The sequence below is a fragment of the Argentina anserina genome, chromosome 6, assembly GCF_933775445.1.
Source record: "Argentina anserina chromosome 6, drPotAnse1.1, whole genome shotgun sequence".
NCBI classification, from domain to species: domain Eukaryota; kingdom Viridiplantae; phylum Streptophyta; class Magnoliopsida; order Rosales; family Rosaceae; genus Argentina; species Argentina anserina.
The window spans coordinates 8,328,672-8,354,259 of NC_065877.1; the positions used below are offsets into that span (position 1 = coordinate 8,328,672).

At 36.6% G+C, this 25,588-nt stretch overlaps 2 protein-coding genes across 4 annotated transcripts; one reads left to right on the forward strand and one right to left on the reverse strand.

Moving 5' to 3' along the window:
* Positions 1–4,821: 4,821 nt before the first annotated feature.
* Positions 4,822–10,103, reverse strand: LOC126797885 (putative general negative regulator of transcription C16C9.04c). 3 transcript variants are annotated; one of them, XM_050524640.1, is made up of 15 exons: positions 10,046–10,103; positions 9,802–9,901; positions 9,478–9,608; positions 9,241–9,385; positions 9,022–9,131; positions 8,658–8,741; positions 8,532–8,580; positions 8,355–8,446; positions 8,115–8,253; positions 7,797–7,870; positions 7,437–7,720; positions 6,867–7,316; positions 6,479–6,595; positions 5,424–6,374; positions 4,822–5,000 (listed from the first exon to the last, which is right to left on the reverse strand). In XM_050524640.1, exons 2-14 carry the CDS (start codon positions 9,892–9,894, stop codon positions 5,863–5,865), a joined length of 2,280 nt encoding a protein of 759 aa, XP_050380597.1. In that variant the 5' UTR covers positions 9,895–9,901; positions 10,046–10,103; the 3' UTR covers positions 4,822–5,000; positions 5,424–5,862. The 3 variants fall into 3 exon arrangements, with proteins under 3 accessions (XP_050380597.1, XP_050380598.1, XP_050380596.1); XM_050524641.1 differs by having other exon boundaries at positions 5,424–5,567; positions 6,046–6,374; positions 6,867–7,720; XM_050524639.1 differs by having other exon boundaries at positions 6,867–7,720.
* A 10,494-nt stretch (positions 10,104–20,597) lies between these two features.
* LOC126800729 (L-ascorbate peroxidase 2, cytosolic) lies at positions 20,598–23,294 on the forward strand. Its single transcript, XM_050528136.1, has 9 exons — positions 20,598–20,789; positions 20,898–21,072; positions 21,527–21,592; positions 21,988–22,036; positions 22,129–22,211; positions 22,305–22,384; positions 22,530–22,632; positions 22,760–22,818; positions 22,966–23,294. The coding sequence occupies exons 1-9, from the start codon at positions 20,671–20,673 to the stop codon at positions 22,982–22,984; spliced, it is 753 nt and encodes a 250-aa protein (XP_050384093.1). The 5' UTR covers positions 20,598–20,670; the 3' UTR covers positions 22,985–23,294.
* The last annotated feature ends 2,294 nt before the right edge of the window (positions 23,295–25,588 follow it).

Genomic DNA, 25,588 nt, shown 5'->3' on the forward strand with positions numbered 1-25,588 from the left:
GTTCACCTGTAGTTTTAGATTGTCAACCATTTTAGATTCAGTTTTGATGTTTCCACAGTTTGTTTAATATAAGTAGTTCATCAATCGTGATTAAGTTTGTTAGTTTCTGAGTTTGAATCGGCTTGTTAGCTCTTATGTTTTGACCTTTATCGGCTTTTTCTAGCTCTTACCAGTAGAAAAAGTTGAAGAAATAAAAAAACTATTGCAACTTTCAGGGCTAAAATTTTCCCACCAGAATTGGAAATGGCCCAAGGTTTAGCCCTTGGGATAGAGAGAAGTTTGGTCCCTCGCTGAATATAAGCATCCTTTTACAAAACAGGAGCTTAAGCCCAAAACTCATGAGTTGAATTTCAAGGATTCAAGGTCAAACATTCAGTGCTCAGGAAGTTTAGAGTTCGGAGCTTAAGGCTCAACACCTCCAGAAATGATATCTATCTCATACGGCAATTTGCCAAAAACTTCAGCAACAGGAAAAACCAATATATCTGGTCGATGCAAGTAGCATGATAATGCATGAAATCTGACAAATCTTACACGGATAGACAGACATCACCACAAACCATGAAGCTTGATGGCGGACATTAAAGGTAACTACTTGGTGTCAAATTAGAAACAGCAAAATTCCAGAAGCAGCCAAATGAAATCTTCTTTCTTTATGTCCCAGTTTGGCAGTGATTCTTGGGTTACTTTTGGGATCAAAAGTGATTCCGGTCAAATCACATGGTGTTTGGTGAGACACTAACTTTAAGCTTTTAGGACAATCTGATTCTCCCCGCACATCAGTATTTGAGAAACAGCTCTATGGTTGGTTTCCAAAGCCAATTCTGAAAAAACACGGAACATGATACAATAGCCTTTTAATGAAATTTTCAAATTCTTAATTTTGTCCTCATTCTAATTTGAATATCCACCTAACAGTTAAATCCTACAAACTTTTCTCACTTTCTCCTTGTCATCCTCTCTGTCGTCAAACGGAATAGATGAAACCACATCATCGATCTCATCACCAACGCTCAAAGTATCAATCAACCTATCGGCCAAGTTCTCTTCAGACCGTAAAGGTAATATCTATCTCATGACATTCTTTTCGATTGATAGATGGATGAACTATGCAATTTAGTTATGGATGATTATACGAATTTATGTTGTTTTCCAAGTGATTCTTTTTTATTTTTGTATCTGGGTGTGAATTTGTGGTTTGAAGTTGTTGTAGTGAACTGAAGCATGATCATTTCAAATTCTGATTTTTATGAGAATCATTACTAGTTTTGGGTGAGGAGAGACTATTTTCTTAGATCAACATTCAATAGCTTTTTGGTGCTTTCATAATGTGCCAAAACAAATAGAGTAGGAACTGGTGTAGTATAAAAGTAATTTTAGGAATATGTATTGTTGTGTGTGATTAGGATGCTGGCACACATACTTTGTTCTCCATGATTAGTTGCAGCTTTATTTTTTCTTGTTTGTTTTTTCCCCCTTGCCTCGAAGTCATTTGATGTTTACATACTTTGTCATGATACCATATACCATAACTGATTTTAGAATATACATTTTTTCCACATTCTTATTATGAATCCCTACCAAACTGTGCCGTTATGCTATCAACAAATTTGGTACATGTCCTTGTTATTAAAATTATATTGCATTGCTGAATTTGAGATGTGAATCAAAAGTTTAATATTTATAGGTTAACAGTATGGGAAAGAAGAAAGCAAAGGGTACTGAAAATAAAGGAACTGGAAAACCAAAAGCCACATGGCCAGATGACTGAGATGAGTTAGTAGCTACATTTTGTGATATAGCCGTTAAGGAAGTTGAAAAGGGAAATAGGTCATGTACTCATTTTGATAAAAAAAAAAGGATGGTAAAATGTTGTCAAAGCCTTCAAAGAGAAAACATGATGGGATTATTTGAAACCTCAATTAAAAAACAAATGGGATGCACTTAAAATGGATTGAAGATTGTGGACTTCACTATTGCAACAAGAAACTGGTATTTGATGGGATCCTGTGAAGAAGACTTTTGATGCAACTCCTGAATAACGGGATGCAAAAGTAATCAAGAAACTTGTTTTTTTTCTTTAGACATTCTTTATTCAAGTATGAATAATGTTTTTAATCTTACTATTCAGTACTTTATTTTTATGCATTTATTTTCTTAAAAATATTATTCTTTTCAGAAAAACTAGGAATATCGCAAATTTCAGGATGTAGGAATTAATCCTTAGATGATGGAAGTTTATGATAATATGTTCTTGGGTACCACAGCTCTAGGTGAGTCTGTTATGATTCCTTTAGCTTCCACATATGTTGAAGATGTGGTGGAGGATTCTGAGCATAATATTGTGGAAGATGTTTTTGATGATACTGAGGATCATGAGCAAGGTAATCAAGATAGAGGAAGAAAGAGAACAAACTTGGAGAGGCAAAGTGGAGCTAATAAAAGGAAAGGAGTTTTGGGAGGTGCTAAAGAGAAGAAAATAAAGGTAGGACTTGCTATAAAATTGTCCAAACAAATTGATCATCTTGTTGATGTAGTTGAGAGTAAGAGTACGGCGACATCAGTCCCTACAAGTGCACAAGGAACTAGTATTCAAGAGGTTATGCAAGTCGTTTCAAGTTTACCGGGAGTTGAAGTTGGTACCAAATTGTGGTGGTTTGCGACTGAGTTGTTTTGTTCCCAAGAGAAGAGAGATATGTTCTCTATTATGACTAATTCGGATCTAAAGCTATAGTTTTTTGTTCTTAATCAAAAGAAAGTTGATCATTTCTTTATAATTTGAAAGTTTTATCATTAGACCATGACAGACCATAAGGCCTTCTTTATTAATGGTTTTTTTATACTGGTTTGTGCTTACTCTCAGATTTATTAAGGATGTGCAATTTTTTTCATTGGCGTAATTGTGATGATTCCCAAATCTATTGAGAATATGTAATTTTATTTTCATTGGCTTGTGATGATGATGTCTTTTTTATATGCTAATTTTCTTTATATAGGTGTCTGTTTTTTCTTTGTCAATATGTTGGTTTCTGTTAGTAGTACTTTCTTAATCTTTTGCATTAGTTTGCTTCTGTTTGTATTAATGGTGTGCCCAAATTAATGGTGTGATCAGTAATATTGTTTAGGGTTCAATAAAGTATGTTTTTGAAACAACTGAAGTTTTGGCTATGTTTTTCTATATTTGGGTGGAGGTGAGACAAATAGGAACACTCAACAACGTTTTCAACGATCGTGAGAAATGGTGAACAAGTATTTTAGCGTGATGCTAGATATATTCTACAACATGACAAATGTGCTCATAAAACCGGTGGATCCCGAATGTAGGAGCATTCAAAAAGAAATTAAAAGTGACACAAGATACATGCCTCATTCTAAGGTATGTATGATGTACGTAATATCCAATTCTTGTTACTTTGTTAGCATACTTTTTTTTAATCTTGTGATCAAAATAAAAATCTATTTAAATTTGGTAGGATTGTATTGAGGCGATTGATGGTGTTTATGTGCAAGCTTTGATTTCTCCAATCGAACAAGTGCCATATATTGGTAGAAAAGAGACACCAACCCAAAATGTGATGGATGTATGCAACTTCAATATGAAATTCACATTTGTTTGTGCATGGTACGAAGACACTCCCCATGATAGTAGAATATGGTATATTGTATAGTATACCATACCAATATTAAAATATGATACGGTACGTGTTACAGATTTTCGTATATCATAGTATACCGTATATGCCGATTTATATTATATTAAATTATTATATTAAAAAATATCTTTAAATTTCAACCGTAGATTTATTGGAAAATAAATCCAAACCGTAGAAATCTACTAACATTAATCTAATCTCTCTCAGCCTCACACTTTCAGTCACTTCTGAGTTTTCTGATTTCCCTCTCTCACTTCTCGATCTGCTTCTTTTCCTCTCTCACTTTGTCGTAGACCTATTGTTCTTTGATTCGCCGCCCGCCAAATACACTCATTATCTCGTCTTTTTTGTCAAGTACACTTTTTTTCTCGTCTTCAATTTATTTATTTAGTTATGAATGAATCGATTCAATCGAATTATCAATATGTATTTAAGCAATTTATGCTATTATTGTACATAATGTTATTACGCAAAAATTTGAGGTAGGAAAAGGCGGCCCAAGTACAAATATTTAGACCTATCAATAACACCATCACTGCCTTCAACATGTCAACATATCTCGCCTTTAAACCTTTCATTTTTTTTTCAATCATTTTGAGAATTTGTTAGTACTTTGACAGTTTGGCTATTTGAACTTTAGCTTTCAATTTATGACTTTGTATTTGGTTGAAGTTGTATTGTTATTTCACTTATTTATTATTACTTATTTAGATTTGACCTTTAAACTTTTAGGCCATAAATATGTTGGTAGAAGCTTATTACCAACCGTACCACTCAATTGGTATATCAACGTTATTGGTTAGTATAAATGGTAGATCTTTCATACTAATTATATATTAGTTGATATATGATATTGGAAAATTAAGGTTAGTATACCAACCAATCTACCCCTAATTATACCACTCCAAAGCACTTTTAACTTACAACTTACCAAACACTCAAAATTAATTTTCGGTCTCACAACAATTTTTAAAATAGTTCACCAAACACCTTAACTAATTCCTCTCACAATAGCTTTAAAAACAATTATGCTCACTACTCAAAATTGATTTTCGGTCTTGTAACAATTTCTAAAACAGTTCACTACAAAAATAATTTTGCTCACAGTACAACTGTGTCAAACTGGGACTCTGTCTGTTTCAGGTTCCAGTCGGGAGGGACAACAGAATAAGAATCAGACAGAACATCAAGCTACTTTATAACTTCTATTTAATCATTACAAATTCCCACAGGTGAAATTTCAGTCTTCAAACTTTCACTAGACGACAATGCGACATTAGGTAACATTAGGCTCATCCACAAACAAGACCGAAGTATATTTGCCAAAACTAGCACAGGCAGCACTACCTGCATAAAAGAACAAGACAATACACTAGTTAGGAACATTTATCGGAACACAACCTTTAATATGCCACAAGACTAGCAGCGGGAAATAATTATTCTGCATATATTATTTTTGAAAATGAATTTCCATAATGCAGCATTGAATTTGAAATCAATTTCAAAACTTATCCATTACCTTATCATCCATATCATGTCTTTAAACATTGCCTAAGCTTTGAAATTATGTCTAACTTTTGAATTTGGACATGCATCAAAATTAAAAGCGGAAACCTTTCAAACAGGACACAGTTTAATCATAACAAAAAACGTTCAACGTGGTGGATTTGGATCCGTAATGGTGCAGTACATATCAAAACAAGATATAAATTACCATATCACAGGAAAAAAAGAAATTTTCTATTTGAGTATCTCTGTGGAGTATCTGACCTTGCTTAACACGAATTATGGTATCAGCACATCCGTGTTCCCTCGTACCCGTCATAGCATATATAAATCCTTCATATTTTGCAACTCAAGAAAGGGTGCAACTATTAGTAATATGCGCGTCCACCTCTAGGAGAGTCACAGAAACTGCATTCAAACTTTACCACAAAGAAATGAAATGCCAATACTTTGGGCTTCTCACCAGCCAATGAATGCATAACATTCTTTCCCACTTAAGGTGCATTAGCTATTAGCCAGATTCCCATTACTTAATCTTTTCAGGAATGCAAATTTAATAACAAGGTGAGAACATGATCCTTGCCAGGTGACACAAATCAACTAAGGATACATCCTCCCAAAGAGAGTTTACATCTACCAAAGCATCCACTCCATCAGAATAGACCTCAAAGCAGTATGAGAGAAAATCTTGGCTCAGAGAAATTCACATTTCAAACCCTTTGCTGTTTAGATCCCTAAAGTAACTTGATCGAGTGTTTGTATCTTGAATGAATTTGTTATATCCAAGTCTCTCATTTCTCAGGAGTTCTGATTTTACTATATCGCTTGCGCTCTTGACCCCATTCCATTGAACCCAATGATTATTTGATACATCTACATGACTGACCTTTAAAGGGGTGGTATGTGCGTATGTAGCTGGATTGGATTGAAATTGATTCGACTGTTGTGGAGGAAATAGGCATGCATCATTCAACAAAGAGTATGTATTTCTGAAGTGGTCATGAAATCCCAAGTTTTGCTGGGTAATAGTTGGCTGCTGTCTCATCATATGGAGCCTTGCATCTGGCTGAGAAGAATTATACTGTGACAGAGTTGTTCTCCCTCTCTCCAATATATCATTACCAATATCAAAATTTGATGCCTCAAAGAGCTCAACATCGCTAGTGATGCTAGGATAACCGCCAGGTATAGCAGATGGCAGCACCATGTGATTCACTGGGGGACAAAAGTCATATACTATTATGAGTTGATCTACCAAATAATCTAATATAAACATAAACCAATTAAAGAAAAAAAATATATCAAAGAAAAACACAAACCAGAACCGTCAAAAGCCTGGTCTCCCTTCCTAGACCTCCCATGAGAAGAAAAACCTGGAGGTGAGGCCCTTCTTGGTACTGAAAATCCTGGTGGAATTGATGTAGGTACTTCTGTAGCTGTCATAATATATTGGAGGAAACAGTCTTAAAGGGATGGACATATTAACTTACGATACTTGGTAAATCCTCACAAAAGGATTTAAATTGATTGCTAAATTTTAGAAATTTAAATATTCAATTAGAGGGATCCAACATAAACCTCAAATGAACTAGAAAAGCAGACCCGGCTGGTTACAGAAGACAAATAAAGAAATGACGAGCCAAACGAGTACAGCACGAGAAGACCGAATTACAGTAAACTAGATAGAGTATATTGCAAGATACAAACCTGAAGCTTTAGGAGACGAAAAAGAACGACTCCTCAGAATATTTGAAGAGTCCACATGTAAGGAGTCCTTATTTAAAGCAGATACAGAAGAGTAGTCCTTGGGTGGATGCCATATATTATCACAAGAATCCTCTTGCTGCGCAAATGAGAACCTGGACTGCTTTTTCTCAGGCATTTTGCGTGAACTTGGCACTCTGAGAAGACTGCATTCTTTATCAGTTTCACCCAACAAATTAACCAGATTATGAAGCTCTGCTAAAGAACCCTCAGGTGTATCCAAATTCATCGTCAATATATTTGAGATTATGCCACTCTCCCCTATATTTCCAGGAAGATTTCCGTCAATACTGGCTTTATTGTTTTCAAACCCCTCCAAGTACTTCCCTAATTCCATCTTTGGTAACACACTGGAAGGATCAAATGTAAAAAAGCTGCTTCCTTTGTTATCACCTGAAATTTTGGATAAGTTTGGTGATAGACAATCTAAGTTTCTGTTGATTATAATGTCAGTGGATTCAATATCTTGATCAGCACCTTTACCTGCTGATAGGCAAGGTCTGGAAGTTATACCTACAAGAGTGCTATCTACAAACCCTTCTGCTGCTTTACTCGACACAGCTACTTCATCATTTTCTTCACTATTCTGTCGGGTCAGTACCATATGATCCAAACTATTAAAACGCACTTCACAGCTGTCTTCAGATGTAACAGGTCTTACTCTGTGGTTAAAACTTGTAGTGCTTACAACTTCTGATGAATGTGCATGAACATCATCAGAGGTGTCAGGCGTTTGATAGGAAGGCAACTCAGAACTTGTTCCAAGGGGTACAACACCAGGGGCAACCTGCGTAACCCTGATAGAGGGGATCAGACCACATTAGAGCTCAAATAAGACAAGAAAGGATAGGACACCACAGACCATGATTATACCAAGAAGTTCTTGAAGGAGTAGCTCGTGTAGAGTCTTCATCTGCACAAGATACCTTAAACTCATCCCTAGTGATCTGTTGAAATGCGATGAGTCAAAGGTTAGTATAACTGGTGTTCATTGTGTGAATATTACCGATGCTCAGAGAGAGAGAGAGAGAGAGAGAGAGAGTGTGTGTGTGTGTGTGTGTGCGCATGCTCATAATATATCATCCATGAGCCTCATTATTTCTGTTTGTAATCTTCTGGAAATGCCTCATATCTTTCTCACTCAATAGTTAATTATAAACGTCCTACACACAAGAAAAATTATGCACTTACATTTAAAGGATGTTTGACTAGTGATTTAGCTGCAGATGGCATCTTTGAATTGCTAAACTCATCCACTGGCGGAGGTAACCCTTTTCCAGAACGCTGATTCAGATTCTTTGTAACACCGATAATCTGTAAATCCTTACTCCTGTGAATCTCAGTACAAGTCAAATCTTAATATCCTATTGATCAAAGAAAAAAGAATATAAAACTGGATGAAGCATATGCATCTGAGAAGAAATTAAATACCTTTCAAAGGCCGAAATTAGTTCATCTTTGGAAAAACTATCTTCTTGAGAGCCAAAATCATGAAGATACATACAATCTGCATTGCTACAAGGCTGAACAGACAAAATATGTGTTCTTAAAGATCACAACCAAGTTCTTTTTGCAAAGAGAATCACCGAAGATGAAATAACTACTTACCACATTTTTCAACCATGCATGGCAATATTTTGTTGTTCCAAAACATGCTCTGCAGAAGCAAGCCATAATTGTTACAGCATGGCAGTCCAACAATTGTAATCCTAATGATTTAGACGACAGGCTTACCTCAAAGAATTACCATCTAATACAAAACTGTGCACCGATTGAATACATCGAGCTGCTTCATATTCACTTGAGTATGTTATATACCTAGCAGTTGGAATGAAATCATTACCAAAAGTTAGAAATAATGATACAGCAGTTGATAACCACCCACCAAGCCTAGTATGGAGAAGAAAATAAATCAACCTCTCAACAGAGGTCAATATCTGTATATAAACCAATTTTTTTTAAAAATTACATGTGATTTATCTTGGTTGAGAACAATGAGGGATCATGAACAATTATTTAAGATGGCTAGACAATCTAAAAAATGTTTGTTCCACATCAATCATGTTTTTAAGATAATGGACGAGGTAAGCCATCTTACACACAACAACTGTTGTTTGTAGCATGTTGAATATCCCCAGTTGATGTACGAGAAATAGAGACCTTCAAGACCTTCCCATACTGGCCAAAATAGTCCCTGCGCTTAAGAAGCTAGAAACAACCAACAAAAAGAAGTAGCTCAGAATCTACATTAACAAAAAGCACAGAACTTCTTGTGTAACAAAAAAAAGATGAGGGCGAGATAAAAAAAACTACTTACCTCTTCTTTTGCAAGGTTAAGAGGCAGTCCAATTATGTAAGCTAAATTCCGTTGGAGAACCCTAACATCAGTAAGGTGCTTCTTTGCATCAGGTCCTTTCAGAGGCTTTTTCTGCTTCCGCTTTGGATTAACTTCAGTCACCAACCTGCTCGAAAGTCTTAACAAATTAAAAACAAACTCCACAATTCGGCACAGTATTTCACACATTAATTGACATTAACAAGAAAACTCTCATACACTGCTTTACAGTTAGCTGCCACCCTCATAATTTTCTCCTTGTCGTACGGTGTTCGGCACAGTGGACACCGCCCTTCCCTCCCATCCTTCTCCGCCATTTCCATGATGTGGTTCCAGCACCACAGACACACCTTATATATGTATGACAATTGACAAGTAAGTAATCAAGTAACGAAAACTCGAAATCGAAAACGACTTCCCCAATTCACAATGCAATCACATTTACACATTACCATGGCTTCAATTAACTACACTATTAACTCAAAAATCAACGAGCTAGTACAATTGGAGTGAATCAGAGTGAGTGAGTGTTTGTAAACAAACCTCATAGCCACAATCGCAGGGCTTGAGCTGCTGATCGGTCAAATCCATCTCCTCGGCGCAAATCGGACACGTCTGTTCTCCGACGTCACTCATGGCTTCCCTGAACAAGACAAAAAAAAAACGATTAACAAAATCCAGCTCGAACCAGCCGCATTGCAGTTCCCCCAAATTGAATTGCACTAAAACCCTAGGCCGAAAAATGCAACTGGAGAGTAGGAGAGAGAGAGAGTAGGTCAAGACTTACAGAGAGAGAGTGAGAGAGAGTGAGAGTGTGGTGGAGGAGAAGAGGGTGGAAATCGCAGGATAAGATAAAATGATTAAAAAGCAAAAGCGTTGGGGGGCTTTTTTCAGCTTGAGCTTTTTTGGTCTCTACTCCTCTTTCCTTCTACAATTTTTCGTCTCTTTTTGGTGCGTCACTGAAGTGGCTTCTGGCGCCGTTGGATGAGATTCTTGTTTCAAATCCGTCCGTTCAGCTGGTTACCCTAAACCGCGACGAGCCAACTAACTCTTGCCTGGGCTTTGACTGGAATTAATTAGAGATCGAATCTGGGCCTAGGGCAAAGCCTCATTTCATATACTCAATAAATTGGTTGACCCCAAGTACGAGCAAGATGAGCTCGTGAGAAGGTCAAAATTGGTAGTCGAATGCACTAGTGCTCACCATAATTGGTTTTTTTTTTGTAGCTAGGATTGACAATAATGACAAACACTTGTTTCAGCGACTCTCCACCCAAATTAGAGCCCCCACATTCATAAGTTCTTTATTGATAGGTTGCTGAGAACGGATTCGGCTACTGTGCAGTGTTATACCGTATGCAACGGATATTATTTATAATTGTTTTTATCCTAGTTACTATTTAGGTAAAAAAATTGACGGAGCATGGTGGGTCTTGATTTATGAGTTTGTTTATTTACATACTACAAATATATAAATTCATCATATACTCGAAGGTAAACAGTTATCTTTTTATCATTATAGCAATTGTAATAGCCTCTAGACTTGAATTATTAGCGTTTGCTAAAATTTCCCAGAAAGAACTTCAAAAATAAAAAGAACAATATAAAAAGTTAATCAAATATAGGAATAACCTTCCCAGAAATACAAAAAATTATTGGGATATTATATATAGAGTTCAATGTAAAATTTACGAATCTGAAGAAAAAATTAAAGCTCTTCGAGAAGTCTTCGAAGAATATCAAAAACCCCTTGATTTTTTGAGCATCGGTTAGATGCGCCAAAGCTGTTATCAGAGCCTGCTTAGCTCAAAAGCATGTAGGCTCAAAGCCTTATGCCACAAAGTTGGCTTCTCTCAACTAACAAGAGGGAATCCAAACCAAAAAATTATCAGGCATTTTGTATTACAAAAAATTCTAATAGGTGGCAAAAGTGTTTTCATTCGAGACATATCCAAGAGGATCAATACTCGATAGAGTATGCCTGTAGAATATTGAATACACTCTACGACGAATTCTCTCATCTTCAACGAGAGATAGGAGTTGAAGAATTTGATCCAACTCGGCCAAGTTTGATAGAATTCCTAAACCATTTATCCAGCAACAAGGCTGCATAAAAGCTGCTTGAACAACTTGAGAGATTTCATCTCAAGATCAATCAACTTGAAGAAATAATCATCTGAATTGGAAGGCTTGAAGTAAAGCTTGACTACCTCAAAGAAAAGCAATATCTGCTAGACATAGAAAATAAGTTAGTAAGAACAGAAACCGTTGCTAATAACATTCAATAGCAAGCAGTTGAACTAAGAAAAACCCAAGAAATTCTGAAAAAGCAGTTAAAAGCTCTTATCGTCCGAATATGATGAATCAAAGGGTTGAGGTAAAAGTTAGGGAAAGAGATAAAGAAGCAAAAAGCTTATATCTTCCAACTTCAGAAGCCCTTGCTAAAAACCTGAAAGCAATAATTCATCAGCAAAATTATAATATTACATATCTTCAAGAAATAGGTATGGAGCTAGAGGAATAATTTAGAGAGTTAAATCTTAAACTCTCCCATTTACAAAAAAAAGCATAGAAAAAATGAAAGCTGAAGCTGGAACAGAGAAAATCGATGAAGAACAACTAGCTCGAAATGTAGCTAACAAGGTGATCTTACCTTCCTACCCAATAGAAGAAAGCAACTTTAAGTTTAGTGAACCTAAACTTCTTACCTAGAAATCCCCTAGTTTCATTGAGAAAAGGAACATGAAGATGTTGAGCAGAGTATTCAGCAAAAGGAGCACAATTCATGTACAACTCATCAATGCTCAAGAATTTGAGTATAATGACATAGAGTCAAGTGTACGGGAACACAGTTCCTAAATTCAGACTCAACGAAATTTATAAGAGAGGATCTTTCCTTCTTGATTCTCACAGGTTCAAGATTCTTGAACTAATCATTCCGGCAACAGGCGAAGAAACTGACATAAGATTGATAAATCAGAAAGAAGTAAGTGAAGCAATTCGAAGAAGTTATTCATACATGCACATTGGAGCGGTTCAAGTCGGAATAAAACTTATAGCCAGAGATGGAATAGATTTCTATGTCTTATGTCTCCTGCAAGATGACAGGATAACAAACTTCAAGAAAAGCATGTTAGGAACGGTAGAAGCCTCTCTATGTAACCAGGTTGCCTACTTCAATGTTTTTTCAAACTTCACTACGCACCTTAGAGATACACCACACTGTCTCAGGTTGAGAATCAAGACAGACGGGATTTCTATGAAAAAATGAATGATGGAGCTTGTCATAGATTACCGCATCTATTATAAGCTCATGAGCTCAAATGTAGCCCCAAACACTAAATTCCTTAACAGTCCCGGAATCACTACATCCATCCTCACCAATCCAAGAAATCATACCGAGCATAAACATATTACAAAATGGAACGAGGTGACATTTCCACGAGAATGGAATCTGACTCCTCTAGTCAAGCAAATTGAGAATACTAAAACATCAATCTATGACGACATGGGAGGAAAAATAAGTCTGCAATTCCATAGAAATTTGTTTGCCAGTTATGAAGAGGGAAGCACTTCGGGAACAAAGTCATCTACATGCCTTGAAGAATCATTTGAGGAAGAAGATACAAAGAGGCCAATGAGGATGCTTAAGGCTGAAAAACTCAAGGATCTATATGTAAAGGCAGAAAGGTGTGAGTCAACAAAAGAATTAGAAGAAATCATGCAAAAGATCTCACAGGTCGAGATAAGAAGAAAACCAAGAAGGAAGATTCTTCCATATCAAGAGGCTAAACCAGAATCTAGTGAATCCTCTAACATGGATACATATAATATGAATACTGCAAATCCCCCTCAAGGAAGTACAATAGTTCAGAATATCACAAACTACCCTACTAAGATCATTAGAGAAAATAAAATTAAACTTCCTAAGGGATTAGCCCCAACGGGAAAACCTGGATAAAGGAGTTCTCAAATGTTCATTCCTACTGAACCAAAGTGGAGACAGTCGGTATCCGAAAGAGGAGTATATCTCGATCTAGACCAAGTTGGAGACAAAAGAAAGGTCATTGATAACTGGGTGGCTAGCTTGAGATTAACCCAAGCCTTGGTATCATCAAAATATGAATACTCTGAAGCACATGCCTATTACGAGTCAAGACTGACTGTAATTGTCCAGAAGTGGTATCAACCCTTCAAGAGGAGCACCCAATGGCCTGATTGGGAGACCAAGTTGGCCCAAACCAACAACCCACTTGATTTTGCATGTCCGATATATGCACAATTTTGCGGAGATATAACGGGACATGGTGAGTAGGTAAAGGAAAGGGCCAAGGAAAACATTCAAAAATTAAGTATCTGCAACATGAGATACTTTGAGGAGTATACCAATGAGTTCCAGAATTACTATTGCACGATCGGAGACATAGATAATGAAGATATGGTAAGAACCTATTACAGGAAACTACCAAAACCCTGGAACGATGCAGTAGCACAGTCTATAGAAGAAAATCCCTTAACATTTTTTACAGTCGGAGGGATTGCAAAAAGAGTCAGGGATCTCTTGAGAAGGCAATGCGTAGAGAACATGAAATCCAAAACTGCGAAGAAACAACTCAGAGGAGTAGAAAACATGTGTCCCAAGATATTGGAGACTATTACGCAGTGGGGATGTGACACGGAAAGAAAATACAAAAAGAAGTTCTCTAACAACAAAGGTGGAAAGAAAACCTTTTCCTCAAACAAGAAGTACAATTTTCGAAAAAGCTTCAAACGAATATTTGAAGATGGAAAAGGAAAATTTGATTCCAGAAAAAGATTTTTCAAGAGAAAGAAAACCAATCCTGGTTCTATAAGAGATGTTAAGAAATGCAGATGTTGGTTGTGCAAAGCAGAAGGACATTATGTAATGAGTGTCCAAAAAAAGATAAAAGAACATCAAGAGCTCTAATCGAAGAATATGAAGAAGCGATTGAGTATGCAAACTTGAAAGGATTCAAAATAGTATATTCTGATGAAGAGAATGATTCTATATATTCTCTTGAGTACCCATCAGGAGATGAGTTTGAAGAAGCCTCTTCCGAAAGTACAGAAGAAGAAGATAGCAGTAAAAGATATCGTCATATCTTTGTGTTGCAGTTTCTCAATTGGAAACAAGATACCCCTGATATTATCAGTGGTTTCTATCCCAATACAGGAAAATTCACTTGTGATTTCTGTAAGCTCGCAGAAAATGAACTGATTCTAATGTATTGTGAAAGCACAGGAGAAACTTATCATCAGGAATGCTTTGTAGCAGAATTAAGAAGAAGAATAGGAGAAAAAGAAGCTCATATTCTTATAGAACAAGAATACGCAGAGTTCTATGATTCAATAGAACAAAATGAAGAATTAACAAAGTCAAAGCTCGAAGAAGACCTGAAAAGGGTAAAAGTAATAACTTCATTAAGTCAGAAGAAAGAATTAACAGAATCTGTTAATACCAGCAAGGGAATAGAAGATCATTCTAGCAAAAACCATCATCTCACCAGAGAACCTATCATTGAAATGATTAACCCTTTCATGGAGTTGCTAACCGAAGAAAAAAAGGAAGAACATGTCAAGCAAGTTCAGACTAGTAGATTTAGAAACTACATTACCATAGGACTAAAGTTTCCCAAATACAAGAAATATCACCTGCATGCGTTCGTCGACAGTGGCTCAGGATATACACTAGCCAAGAGATATGCCATCCCAGACGACTATAGGGAAAAATCTCCACGAGCAGTCATGGGAGTCGCTATGGGTGAACATGAGATCATCATGAACACTATGGCGCGAAATGTTAACATTTTCCTAGGTGGCGGAAACTTTATATGCAATATTATCTGGCAATGTGAAAGCCAGGGAGCTGATGTGTTGATCGGAAATGATTTCCTTCTCCAACAAACTGTGGTTCAAAATCCACAAATGATCGGGTTTGAGAAGAACCGTAAGTTCTTCTGGGAATCTCGCCTTGCAGAAGCAGTAAGTGTCACTGGAAAAGGATTTACGGATCAATATCAGAGGTCGTCAGCGAAGAGTGGTGATTATAAGCCCATTTTGGAACCCATTTTGTTGCTAAAAGATCATCTAAAAAATCACAGTGAGATAGAATCAAACATGGACTCAGAAGACTCTGAGCTAGGAGAAGCGTTCAATCTTCTTGAAAATGAATCTGATTTAGATTCACTAGAATTAGAATGCTCAGATGGAGAAGAGGAATATATCAGAGAGCATAACATGAAGGTATATGCTAATAGAGTTGAGCAAAAGAGGGTGCCAACTGTGGTGGAAATAGAGAATTTGTTAAAACCAGTAATCAGTGAAGATCCTCAACTATACTGGGACAAGGATCCAGTATATTGCCAGCTTAAGATGCATGATGTCAACGCCATATGCCATGTCAAAGCCATCCCTCATTATAGGGAAGAAGATAGGAAAGAGATGGAAAGTCAGATTCAGGAACTACTTGAGAAAAGGTTAATCAGACCTTCAAACAGTCTGCATCATGCTCCAGCTTTTCTAGTAAGAAACCATGCGGAACAAGTTAGGGGAAAAGCTAGAATGGTCATTGATTACAGAGATGTTAATAAAAAGACCGTAAAAGATGGTTATCAGATAGCTCAAGTGAGGGTCTTTATAAATCGTCTCAAAGGAGCACAAATTTTCTCCAAGTTTGATGCTAAATCAGGATTTTGGCAAGTAAAAATGCATCCAGATTCCATATCCCTGACGGCTTTTGGAACACCACAAGGGCATTACAAATGGCTAGTTATGTTGTTTGGTCTCAAGCAAGCTCCTTCTATTTTCCAAAGGAAGATGGACAACATTTTAAAGCCCTATTCAGACTTCTACATAGTTTATATAGATGACATCTTAGTCTTCTCAAGAACTATGAATGAACATCTGAAGCACCTGGAGCAAGTTGGTTATTGTCCAGAAAGGAATCATTTTGGGACAAAAGAAGATACATCTGGTCAAAAGAGAAATCGACTTTTTGGGCATTCATGTTAAAGATGGAGAGATTCGTCTCCAAGAACAGATTGTTAAGAAGATCAGCCAATTCCCGGATCAAATCCTTGATGCAAAATCATTGTAAAGATTTTTAGGAGTTGTCAACTTTGCGAGAGACTTTATACCTCAAGTAAGTGGTCTTACTGCCTTACTCTCACCAAAAACCAGTTCTAAGAAAAAATGGTGTTTCACGGAAGATGACAGTAATACTGTTAAAAAGATCAAGGAATTAACCCAGAGTATACCCCCATTACAATTACCAGAAGAAGGAGACTTAATCATCTTGCAGACAGATGCAAATGATTATTACTAGGCAGGAGTGGTTCTGGCCATGACCCCTGATACCAATCAAGAAATGATTTGCAAATTCATATCAGGAAAGTTTAATGCAACGGAATTAAATTATTCCACCAGGGATAAAGAGGCGTTGGCTCTGATCAAGAGCATCAAAGGCACTGAAGCATTCCTAGGAAACAAATTTGTAGTTAGAACTGACAATAAAAGAGTTAAAATTTTTAAAAACTACAAATTAACTAATGCAACAGATAGAGGAAGAGTATTAAGATGACAAATGTTTTTATCCCAATATGAATATGATGTGGAAATGATTGCAGGTAACAAGAACTTCTTGCCATACGCTCTCACTAGAGAAATGGCAACATTCAGAATAGAAGATGGAGATGGAGATGAAAGGCGAAATCCTAGGAGCAGGAAAACGAAACCACCCAGTCTTTGGAACAGATACAAAAAATGAGATAGGACTGTTGGACCTCTACATGATGGACCAGGTTACCAATTCATTGTGTCTTATGAAGTAGCTGCATCGGCTCAGCCCAAGACTGAAGATAGGATTCGACCAGGAGGTTGGGATCAAGAGTCTGAGAAAAGTACTGGAGGATCTGATGAAGAAGAAAAACTCAGAAAAGAATACTTGTTATGTCTAAAAGATATAACCTTAACTGATCGGTCTCAGGGTAAAAGACCGGCTAGCCCGTCTCAAATGACAGACGGTATCAAGTCCGTTGAAGGCTGCTGCTTTGCCAAAAAGTAGAATGGCCCCTTTTAAGAGAAAAAGGGTTGAAGTCACTGGTAAGAAAAAAGTTCATGGCTATCCTTTGAAGATATTCAAAGAACCAGTATTCAAAACGGAGAAGCTATTGGCTTTTAAGCATAAGATTGTTATGGATAATGTTCTACATGCTTTCTATGAGGAAGACAAAGAAAATCTGTTGAAAAGTCTCAATGCCTTGACAGAGGAATTGTATGGAGTCCATGCAAAAAAAAAAGGAAAAAGAAAATTCGAATGAAGGAGGTGCAATGATCAAATATGTAGAAGGTCCTGAAAGCGGGTGAGTTCCTATTTTAGCCCAAAAGGAATTAGTCTGGTGAGAATTTCACTATAAAATCAGAGATGGCAAAATGTTGCCTTCAACTTTAGCAATAGTTTCTGGCCCATATTATGGGAGATATCTTGTAAATGTTCAAGTCGAACACCCTCAGAAGCAGAAGCTATGGCTCATTGAGAATGGTTTTGTGCACAATCTTTGGACTAAGTCAAACAAGGACCTAGAGGGTCTTCCAGATATCATAACTCAGGCAGTAAGGAACATTCGTCTTGATGGATGCATCTTGAGACTAAAATTCATTTCTACCCCTCCGGAATGGGAAGTGGTGGATGGACGCAGAAGCTACATTTCTCCATATCATTATGTGAGAATTATTCAGGGTCCGATCAAGAGTTCAGAAAGTTCAGAAAAAAATGGCAATCCCAACAATAGCATTCCGTGGATGAAAGCCATGGCCATAATGTGCATCAAAAACATGGTTCGAAGAGATTATGAGTCTAGTCTTTTACCCAATGGAGAAAAAATCATCGTCACATGCTACAATCATCCTCCACCAGATGCATGTGATTTCTTCTCTGCCATTATGAGAAACGAAATAGATGGAACTCCAGAGACAACTACATGGCTAAAAAAGGTAGATAAAGAAAAAGGATACATGATTCCTTATCCTTTTCCCTACGACTCAGATCTGGATGAAAAAGAAGACATAGAGCAAGAAAGTGACCACGAAGGCCAAGATTCTTTGGCGGATTATGACTGTGCAGATGAAAAATATTATAACATCATAAACATGATGGAAAAGTGAGATGCCGACGCATCCAAACAAAGAACGTGATCTGCCGACGCATCCAAACAAAGAACGAGAAGCTGCCGACACATCCAAACAATAAAAACGTCTCTTTCTGCTTTTGTGAAATAGTTTGCCGACGCATAAGGACAACCAGCTTTTAAAAAGAAGAAGATTCTTTGTCGAAGTTTGGCCTGAAGCTCGGAGTCTGAGCTCTATATAAGGAGAATGAACTTCTTTGGGAAGGCAGAAGCTGAGAGGAAGAAAAAATCAGAAGACTATAGTATAAGTTTCAAAGAGTGTCTTTCTACCAAAGGTTATGAAAATAAAAGAAATAGATAGTTTGAGCGTGAATGTGAGTGTGCTATAGTTGTGTAAAATCTTTACGCTGTATAAATCCGGTGTGGAGTGCATTTTTCAATTAAGTTTGTATTTTAAATATGAGTAGCTAAACAGCTGTAACTGTTTACCTAAGAGGAAGGCTCTGAGTTTTATATTTGTATTTATGTTGAATAAATAAACTCTATCTGGTGCCCTAAAATCCGTCACAAAAAATATTTAATTTTACTTAGATTTTTCTAGCACTGCATATGAGTAGTTAATTTTATTTCATCTGTGTTTATTATGCTCTATTAGAACTCAGTTTTGCTTTCTAGGACATCAGTGATTCCACCAAAAATAACCGTTTAGACAAAGAGGTCAGTTAGGTAATATTGGCATGTTGAAGGCTAGTTCTTAGGAAAAACAAAAATATGTTCAAAATAGAGTAGTAATAAACTTTTACTATCTAGTTTTTACATTTTTCATGTTACTGTGCATAAATACTGTTCACTAATGTTCATCGGCACTATTCATGCTGCATTATATGCAGCGCTGTATTATAGATTTTTCTGATGAGAACCGGAGACTCATATGATGCCCGTAAACTATTAACTACCATAGAGTTTGGGTTAAAAGTAGAAAACCTTGAGCAAGTGGGGTTAGCATCGGCCATATGTTAATAAGGTTATCACGAACCACGTACAATTCATAATGTTCCTATGTTGGTGGGTTGCATCCCTCCGATCCAAATACACATTATCAAAAAAGCAAAGATGGACTTTTTTCTGAACAAAACATAACGAATGTTAATAGAGCAATGTCATAGATAGCTTATCCCTACTAGCACAAAGTATATTTTGTACAGATAGATGTGATTAGTAGATATATATGTCTCACCAAAACTTTTTGTAACAAAAAAAAATACATAAGTTGGTTGTGATTGACATCTACTAAATTTAGACTTGGATGCGATCAAACCCCACCAAACTTTTAGATTTCGAATTATTTATATTATTACTAACTCAAATAAATTTTGTCAACCCAAACGCATGTGAATTAGCTATATTATTATTAACATCCTTATACTACATGTTAATTTGAAATTTCTTTTAATATTTGAAAGATATAATAGTAATTAATAAAATGATAAATGTAAAAAAATAAAAATAGTGGGTAGAAGTTATGTGTAGTAACTTCTATATCTCCACTTCCTATCCCACTACTTCTATACTTCAATTCTCAAAGAAAATAAAATTGAAAATCCTACACACATTGTGTGTGGGTGAGTGCTAGTATACATGACTCGAGTCTGCTCAATATCCAAACTAACAGACAACAATCCACCACCTGCAGAATTGAACACAAATTATCAAATGTATTCCTGTCGTGCTATCGTAAAATACAGCTTCCATTCTCACCCTACCATACGTGCATCATAAGATACATGTAGCATGTAAAAAGAAGAGAGCTAGCTAGGTTTGTATGAAGTTCGATTTGAAAGAAGAGAACAAGTTAATTTTTTTTGTTAATTGCAAAATCAAAGAAATATTTATTGCCTTCTCGAACTCGCTAAAATGTTACAAATTCAATCCAGTGTCACACTTGTCCTCTAAAAGACTCTAGAATCTACCCCAAAAGCGAAGACGTCTTTTCATACCAACTACCACCCTTGACCAGTAACATGCAGAACCCGCCAGACACTCGGCCAAATATGTCCGACGTAGCACGATCCTAGCCGTCCTTGTCAGAGGACTAGTTAAGCATTTTAGCGCCATGTAGAACCTTCCCCAAAATGCTTCCTATATATCCATTTGCTCTGTGTCACAGTTCCTGACCAGTAGTGATCAACCGGTAGGTGCCATTCCGAGTATTCACTATTCAGACATTCGGTTATAAATTTCCAGATAAACAGTTTGCTCGTTTAAGATGGCCAAGTGTTATCCAAGTGTGAGCGAGGAGTACCAGAAAGCAGTTGAGAAATGTAAGAGAAAGCTGAGAGGACTGATCGCCGAGAAGCACTGTGCTCCTATAGTTCTCCGAATCGCGTATATATGAATTTACTAAGTAGCTCTGTTGTTCTATGTTTGCTGAAAAATCAACTAATTAAATTTAAGAGCGAGCAGATGATATCGTGTATCTGATGAATTGCTCAGGTGGCACTCGGCTGGGACGTTCGATGTGGAGACGAAGACCGGAGGGCCGTTCGGGACAATCAGGGATCCGGCGGAGCTGACTCATGAAGCAAACAAGGGACTCGATATTGCCGTCAAGACTTTGGAGCCGATTAAGGAGCAGTTTCCCATTCTCTCATACGCAGACTTCTACCAGGTACATTTGGGACTCTTTGGGTTAGCAACCTTGTGCTAAAGTACTTTAGACAGGACTAGCTAACTGTTCCAACTCGATCGAGTGCAGTTTTCTTTCATTTTAAGAAAGTTCGGAATTTAGATTAAGCCAAGCAACCGCTAGCTATGGTTTTGATCTCTCTTAAGGATTGGTCGACCTACCATGTTGTGGACTAGCTGAACTTTGACATCTTTTCACCATCAAATACGTACATAATGGAACTTGCAGCGACTTAATTCATATATATGCCTCCAAGGCTCCAACATGACAAATTAGGGGTTGTACTTGAATTGAGATAGTCACTAGACTAATTGATTAAAGGTGTACAATTTACAAAGGGAAGCTATGTTTATTATTTAACCTCATTAGTAATATTCTACACTACCTGACTGAATTTCTGATATGGCCTTGATTGAATTTGCATTGTGTTTTGAAGTTGGCTGGAGTTGTAGCGGTAGAAGTAACAGGAGGGCCAGAGATTCCTTTCCATCCTGGTAGACTGGTAAGCCAACTCTTAGTTATTCTAGGAATACTGATCACATACCATGCCATTAACTCAAACGTAATAACACATCTATTCCTTGGTTCTATATGTGAACTATCTATCCTACAGTACGTCCTTGTTGAATAAATAGTTAAATTATACACTTGCGTGATGATCTTAGGGGGGTGTTGTGCCTGTTTAAGACACTGACTATGAGTACGTATAATCAAATTAAGGTTGTGTTTAGTCTCCATACAGTGCTCGATCTTATCTTAAAGTGGATTAATGGGCATTTTTTGTTTAAAGAGATCGCCTAGCTTTAACATATAAACTTTCTTAGCCAAGAAATTCTAGCTAGAGTTAATTACTTGGTTCAAATAATATATCTTCTGAAACTCTTTTACTAATTTCAGGACAAAAAAGAAGCACCACCGGAAGGTCGCTTGCCTAATTCCAACAAAGGTTTGTCATTACAAAATCGTTAACTACAGGTGCATATAAGAAGAATACGGAAATGCTTATTGTTTGTCCCTACGTACCATGTATGTATGTAGGTGTGGATCATTTGAGGGATGTGTTTGGCCATATGGGTCTTAGTGACCAGGACATTGTTGCGCTATCTGGTGGACACACCTTGGTCAGTTCTTCATCACCACAATCTACATTTACTTGCACGATTTACTGAAATAGTTTCACATTTTTCCCTCTTGGGATTTTCTGATATATACAGGGTAGGTGCCACAAGGAGCGCTCTGGATTTGAGGGACCCTGGACAACCAATCCCTTCATTTTTGACAACTCGTATTACAAGTAAGAATTAACTCCCATTCGAGTTGTTACTGTTGAATTTGTATCATTTTTGTAACTTTGTTGATCAATTGAACCCTACAACCAGTCAATCATCACCTTAATTTGTGTTAACTCTGCATGCATGTGTTGTTTCCTAATTGAACAGGGAACTTATCAGTGGAGACAAGGAAGGTCTGATCCAGCTCCCATCCGATAAGGCTCTTCTTGAGGATCCAGTATTTCGTACATTTGTCGAGACCTATGTCGCGGTTGGTATCTACTAATCCATATAATATCAGTAAATTAAAGCTCATTGGCTGCACTTGATCTATGTAGTTATAGTAATTTGACGAGAAGAATGCTACTTTGGTTTTGTGGTGATTTTGCAATAATCAGGATGAGGATGCATTCTTTGCTGACTATGCTGAAGCCCATTTGAAGCTATCAGAGCTTGGGTGAGTACATGAAACTCTTAACCTTAATCTTATATCAACCTTTTTGTGACGAGTACAGTGATCTACAATGAGTACAATCTCTTGCAAATGTTCATCTAGCTATCTCAAAATTATGACTTCTATATATTGTTGTTTTTTGCCCTCCAGATTTGCAGATACTGAGTAAAAAAACCTAAATGAGTCTGGTGGCATGGTGTAATAGACTGGAAATTTGCTTGTAACATATAGTTTGTGCCATATATTTAGTTTTCTGCTATAATAATATGGCAGCTGTGCTGTCATTCCTACCAAACTCGTTTGGAGAATCGGGGTTGGTTAAACTAATGCTATTACTAGCTATATCGGAGTAGAAAGTATCATCGATCTCTTGGGTATTGATTTCGTGGAACATAATATAGCTATCTCGATCTCTCTTGTGTTCGAGTATAGGAGTGGAAATTATATATATTTGTTCTTTTCTTTGAAGTATGATTGTAGCAACAAGGACCTCAAATTAAAGCTAAGAACTTAATTCACTGCCTTTTATACGATGGGTTCAAATTTTGTGGTTATCAGTATTGTTCATTTGAAGCAAAAGAATATATCATCAGGGAATTCCATTGCATAATTGATTGAAAGTAAATACTGATACTGATACAAATGCCCGTGTTGCACGTAATTATGATGTGACTCAACTAATGATGAACTCGCTTGATGAATCTAGCCAAGAGGGTTCAGCAATCTGGCCAGGTGTTTGGTGCAGGAATATGGAAAGGGAGAAGGCTAGCTTCAACCAAATAAATCATAACTTTTTGATATTTTTCAAAGAGGGGAGAGGATAAACTTCAAGTGACCAAGTCTGTAAGTTTAGGAGCTCATTGAAGACTATTATAACATTGACCCAAAAAAACGTCAACAATATCTCATACTGTAATGCATGGCATATGTTTTACAGTATTAGTGGAGGACATATATAACTTCTCTAATCTGATCGAGTGGATTGTATTGTATTGTATGGTCCTATACCTTTTTTTTTTTGTAGTTGTTATACCTTAGATACTAAGAAATGTAATGATCTCATACAATATATATATCAACCAACTCCATGCATGAGTGTTTGGAGATTTTGATTCCACCCCAGAGTCCAAGAAGTAAAAGCAAGCATGGAGGCATTTTAAAACAACTATCTTTTTGTAAAGTTTGGACAAAGCGCCACTCATGTGCAACTTTGATAAAAGGCAAAAGGAAAGAGGAGAAATGGAGCAACATTCTATTTTGAAGTCTTTTCATTGCTACAGCATGTGAGATTGATCTCAAATAAACTGGTGTCATATCTGGATACAATATGACTAGTGATCAGAAATTAATGCTCACAATACGAACTAACTATTACAAATAATATTAACCAAAGAAAAAACGATTACAAATAATAAATCAACAGAAATCTACAAATTAAACAAGTGAATCTTATGGGGTATGAGTTAATTTATTTTGGATCAAGTGTATGCCGAATGCAATATCTATATGATGTTAATTAATTTAATGTGAAAAGAAGTACGAGAACAATGTTAGACCTCGATCAGATTGTTCTAGTGTCAACAATTTAGTCAAGCCGTTGTCCAAGCACAAACCACAAGGAGTTGAACGTTTTACTCTGGAAATGTTTTGCGTGAACATTAATTAACACCAATTTTCTATAGGCTTCAATTTGTTTGCTTCTGTTTGGTTTCATTCATTAAGTTCTGTATTTCTCTAGTTAGGTTCTTGATCAAATCTTATATGGAATGGTAGGTACTACATATAATCATTTATCTTTTCGCTAACAACGTGTTTAGTGCGGAGTCTACAACTCTTAAGTACAAAGTTGATATATGATAGAGTTTTTTTCACCAACAGTCCCTCAACTCTGGTGTACCTACCAATGTGATACCTCAACTCTTAATCGTACCAATGTGATACCCAGACTCTAATATTGCTATCATTGAAGTACTTCCGTCAGTTTTTTTTAACTTTTCCGTTATCTTGGTGACGTGGCAGGTACGTGAGGCCCACAAAGAGGGTTAAAAGACAAAATTAACCTCATCTGAGATGAGCAATGTTTTTCCCGCCCTTTAGCTTGAGAAAGACACCCAACAATTCCAATTTTGGCGCCAATTTTCACTCCCTACTCCTTAATTTGTGTCTAATATCTAAACTAAAGAACTACTGCCAACCAGTCGACCACAATTTGATAAAACCTAGATCAATCTCATTTTCTATTTTTACCCTAGCACTTGTTAAACTAACAGAATAAATATATAAATTTATATGGAACATCTCATTTCCACAATCTCATAAGAATATAGAAACACATAACTTAACGAAATTCAACTACATGTACCATTAGTTCTTACAAGCAAAAATCATGGCAGATCAACATAAAAGGTGGCAACTAATGGTACTTAAACATGTATTTGAATTCCGTTAAGTTATGTGTTTTTATATTCTTATGAGATTGTGGAAATGAGATGTTTCATATAAATTTATATATTTATTCTGTTAGTTTAACAAGTGCTAGGGTAAAAATAGAAAATGAGATTGATCTAGGTTTTATCAGATTGTGGTCGACTGGTTGGCGGTAGTTCTTTAGTTTAGATAAGAGACACAAATTAAGGAGTAGAGAGGGAAAATTGGCGCCAAAATTGGAATTGTTGGGTGTCTTTCTCAAGGTAAAGGGCGGGAAAAACATTGCTCCTCTCAGATGAGGTTAATTTTGTCTTTTAACCCTCTTTGTGGGCCTCACGTACCTGCC

Excerpts from the sequence above, each read along its gene's own strand:
- LOC126797885 (XM_050524639.1), bottom strand. The coding sequence starts at position 9,894 with ATGAGTGACGTCGGAGAACAGACGTGTCCGATTTGCGCCGAGGAGATG. Across the intron at positions 8,581-8,657 it reads TTAGATGGTAATTCTTTGAG|AGCATGTTTTGGAACAACAA; the intron begins GTAAGCCTGTCG and ends TTGCTTCTGCAG. Across the intron at positions 7,721-7,796 it reads ACTCCTTCAAGAACTTCTTG|GGTTACGCAGGTTGCCCCTG; the intron begins GTATAATCATGG and ends CCCCTCTATCAG.
- LOC126800729 (XM_050528136.1), top strand. The coding sequence starts at position 20,671 with ATGGCCAAGTGTTATCCAAGTGTGAGCGAGGAGTACCAGAAAGCAGTT. Across the intron at positions 22,037-22,128 it reads CTTGCCTAATTCCAACAAAG|GTGTGGATCATTTGAGGGAT; the intron begins GTTTGTCATTAC and ends GTATGTATGTAG. Across the intron at positions 22,385-22,529 it reads TTTGACAACTCGTATTACAA|GGAACTTATCAGTGGAGACA; the intron begins GTAAGAATTAAC and ends CTAATTGAACAG.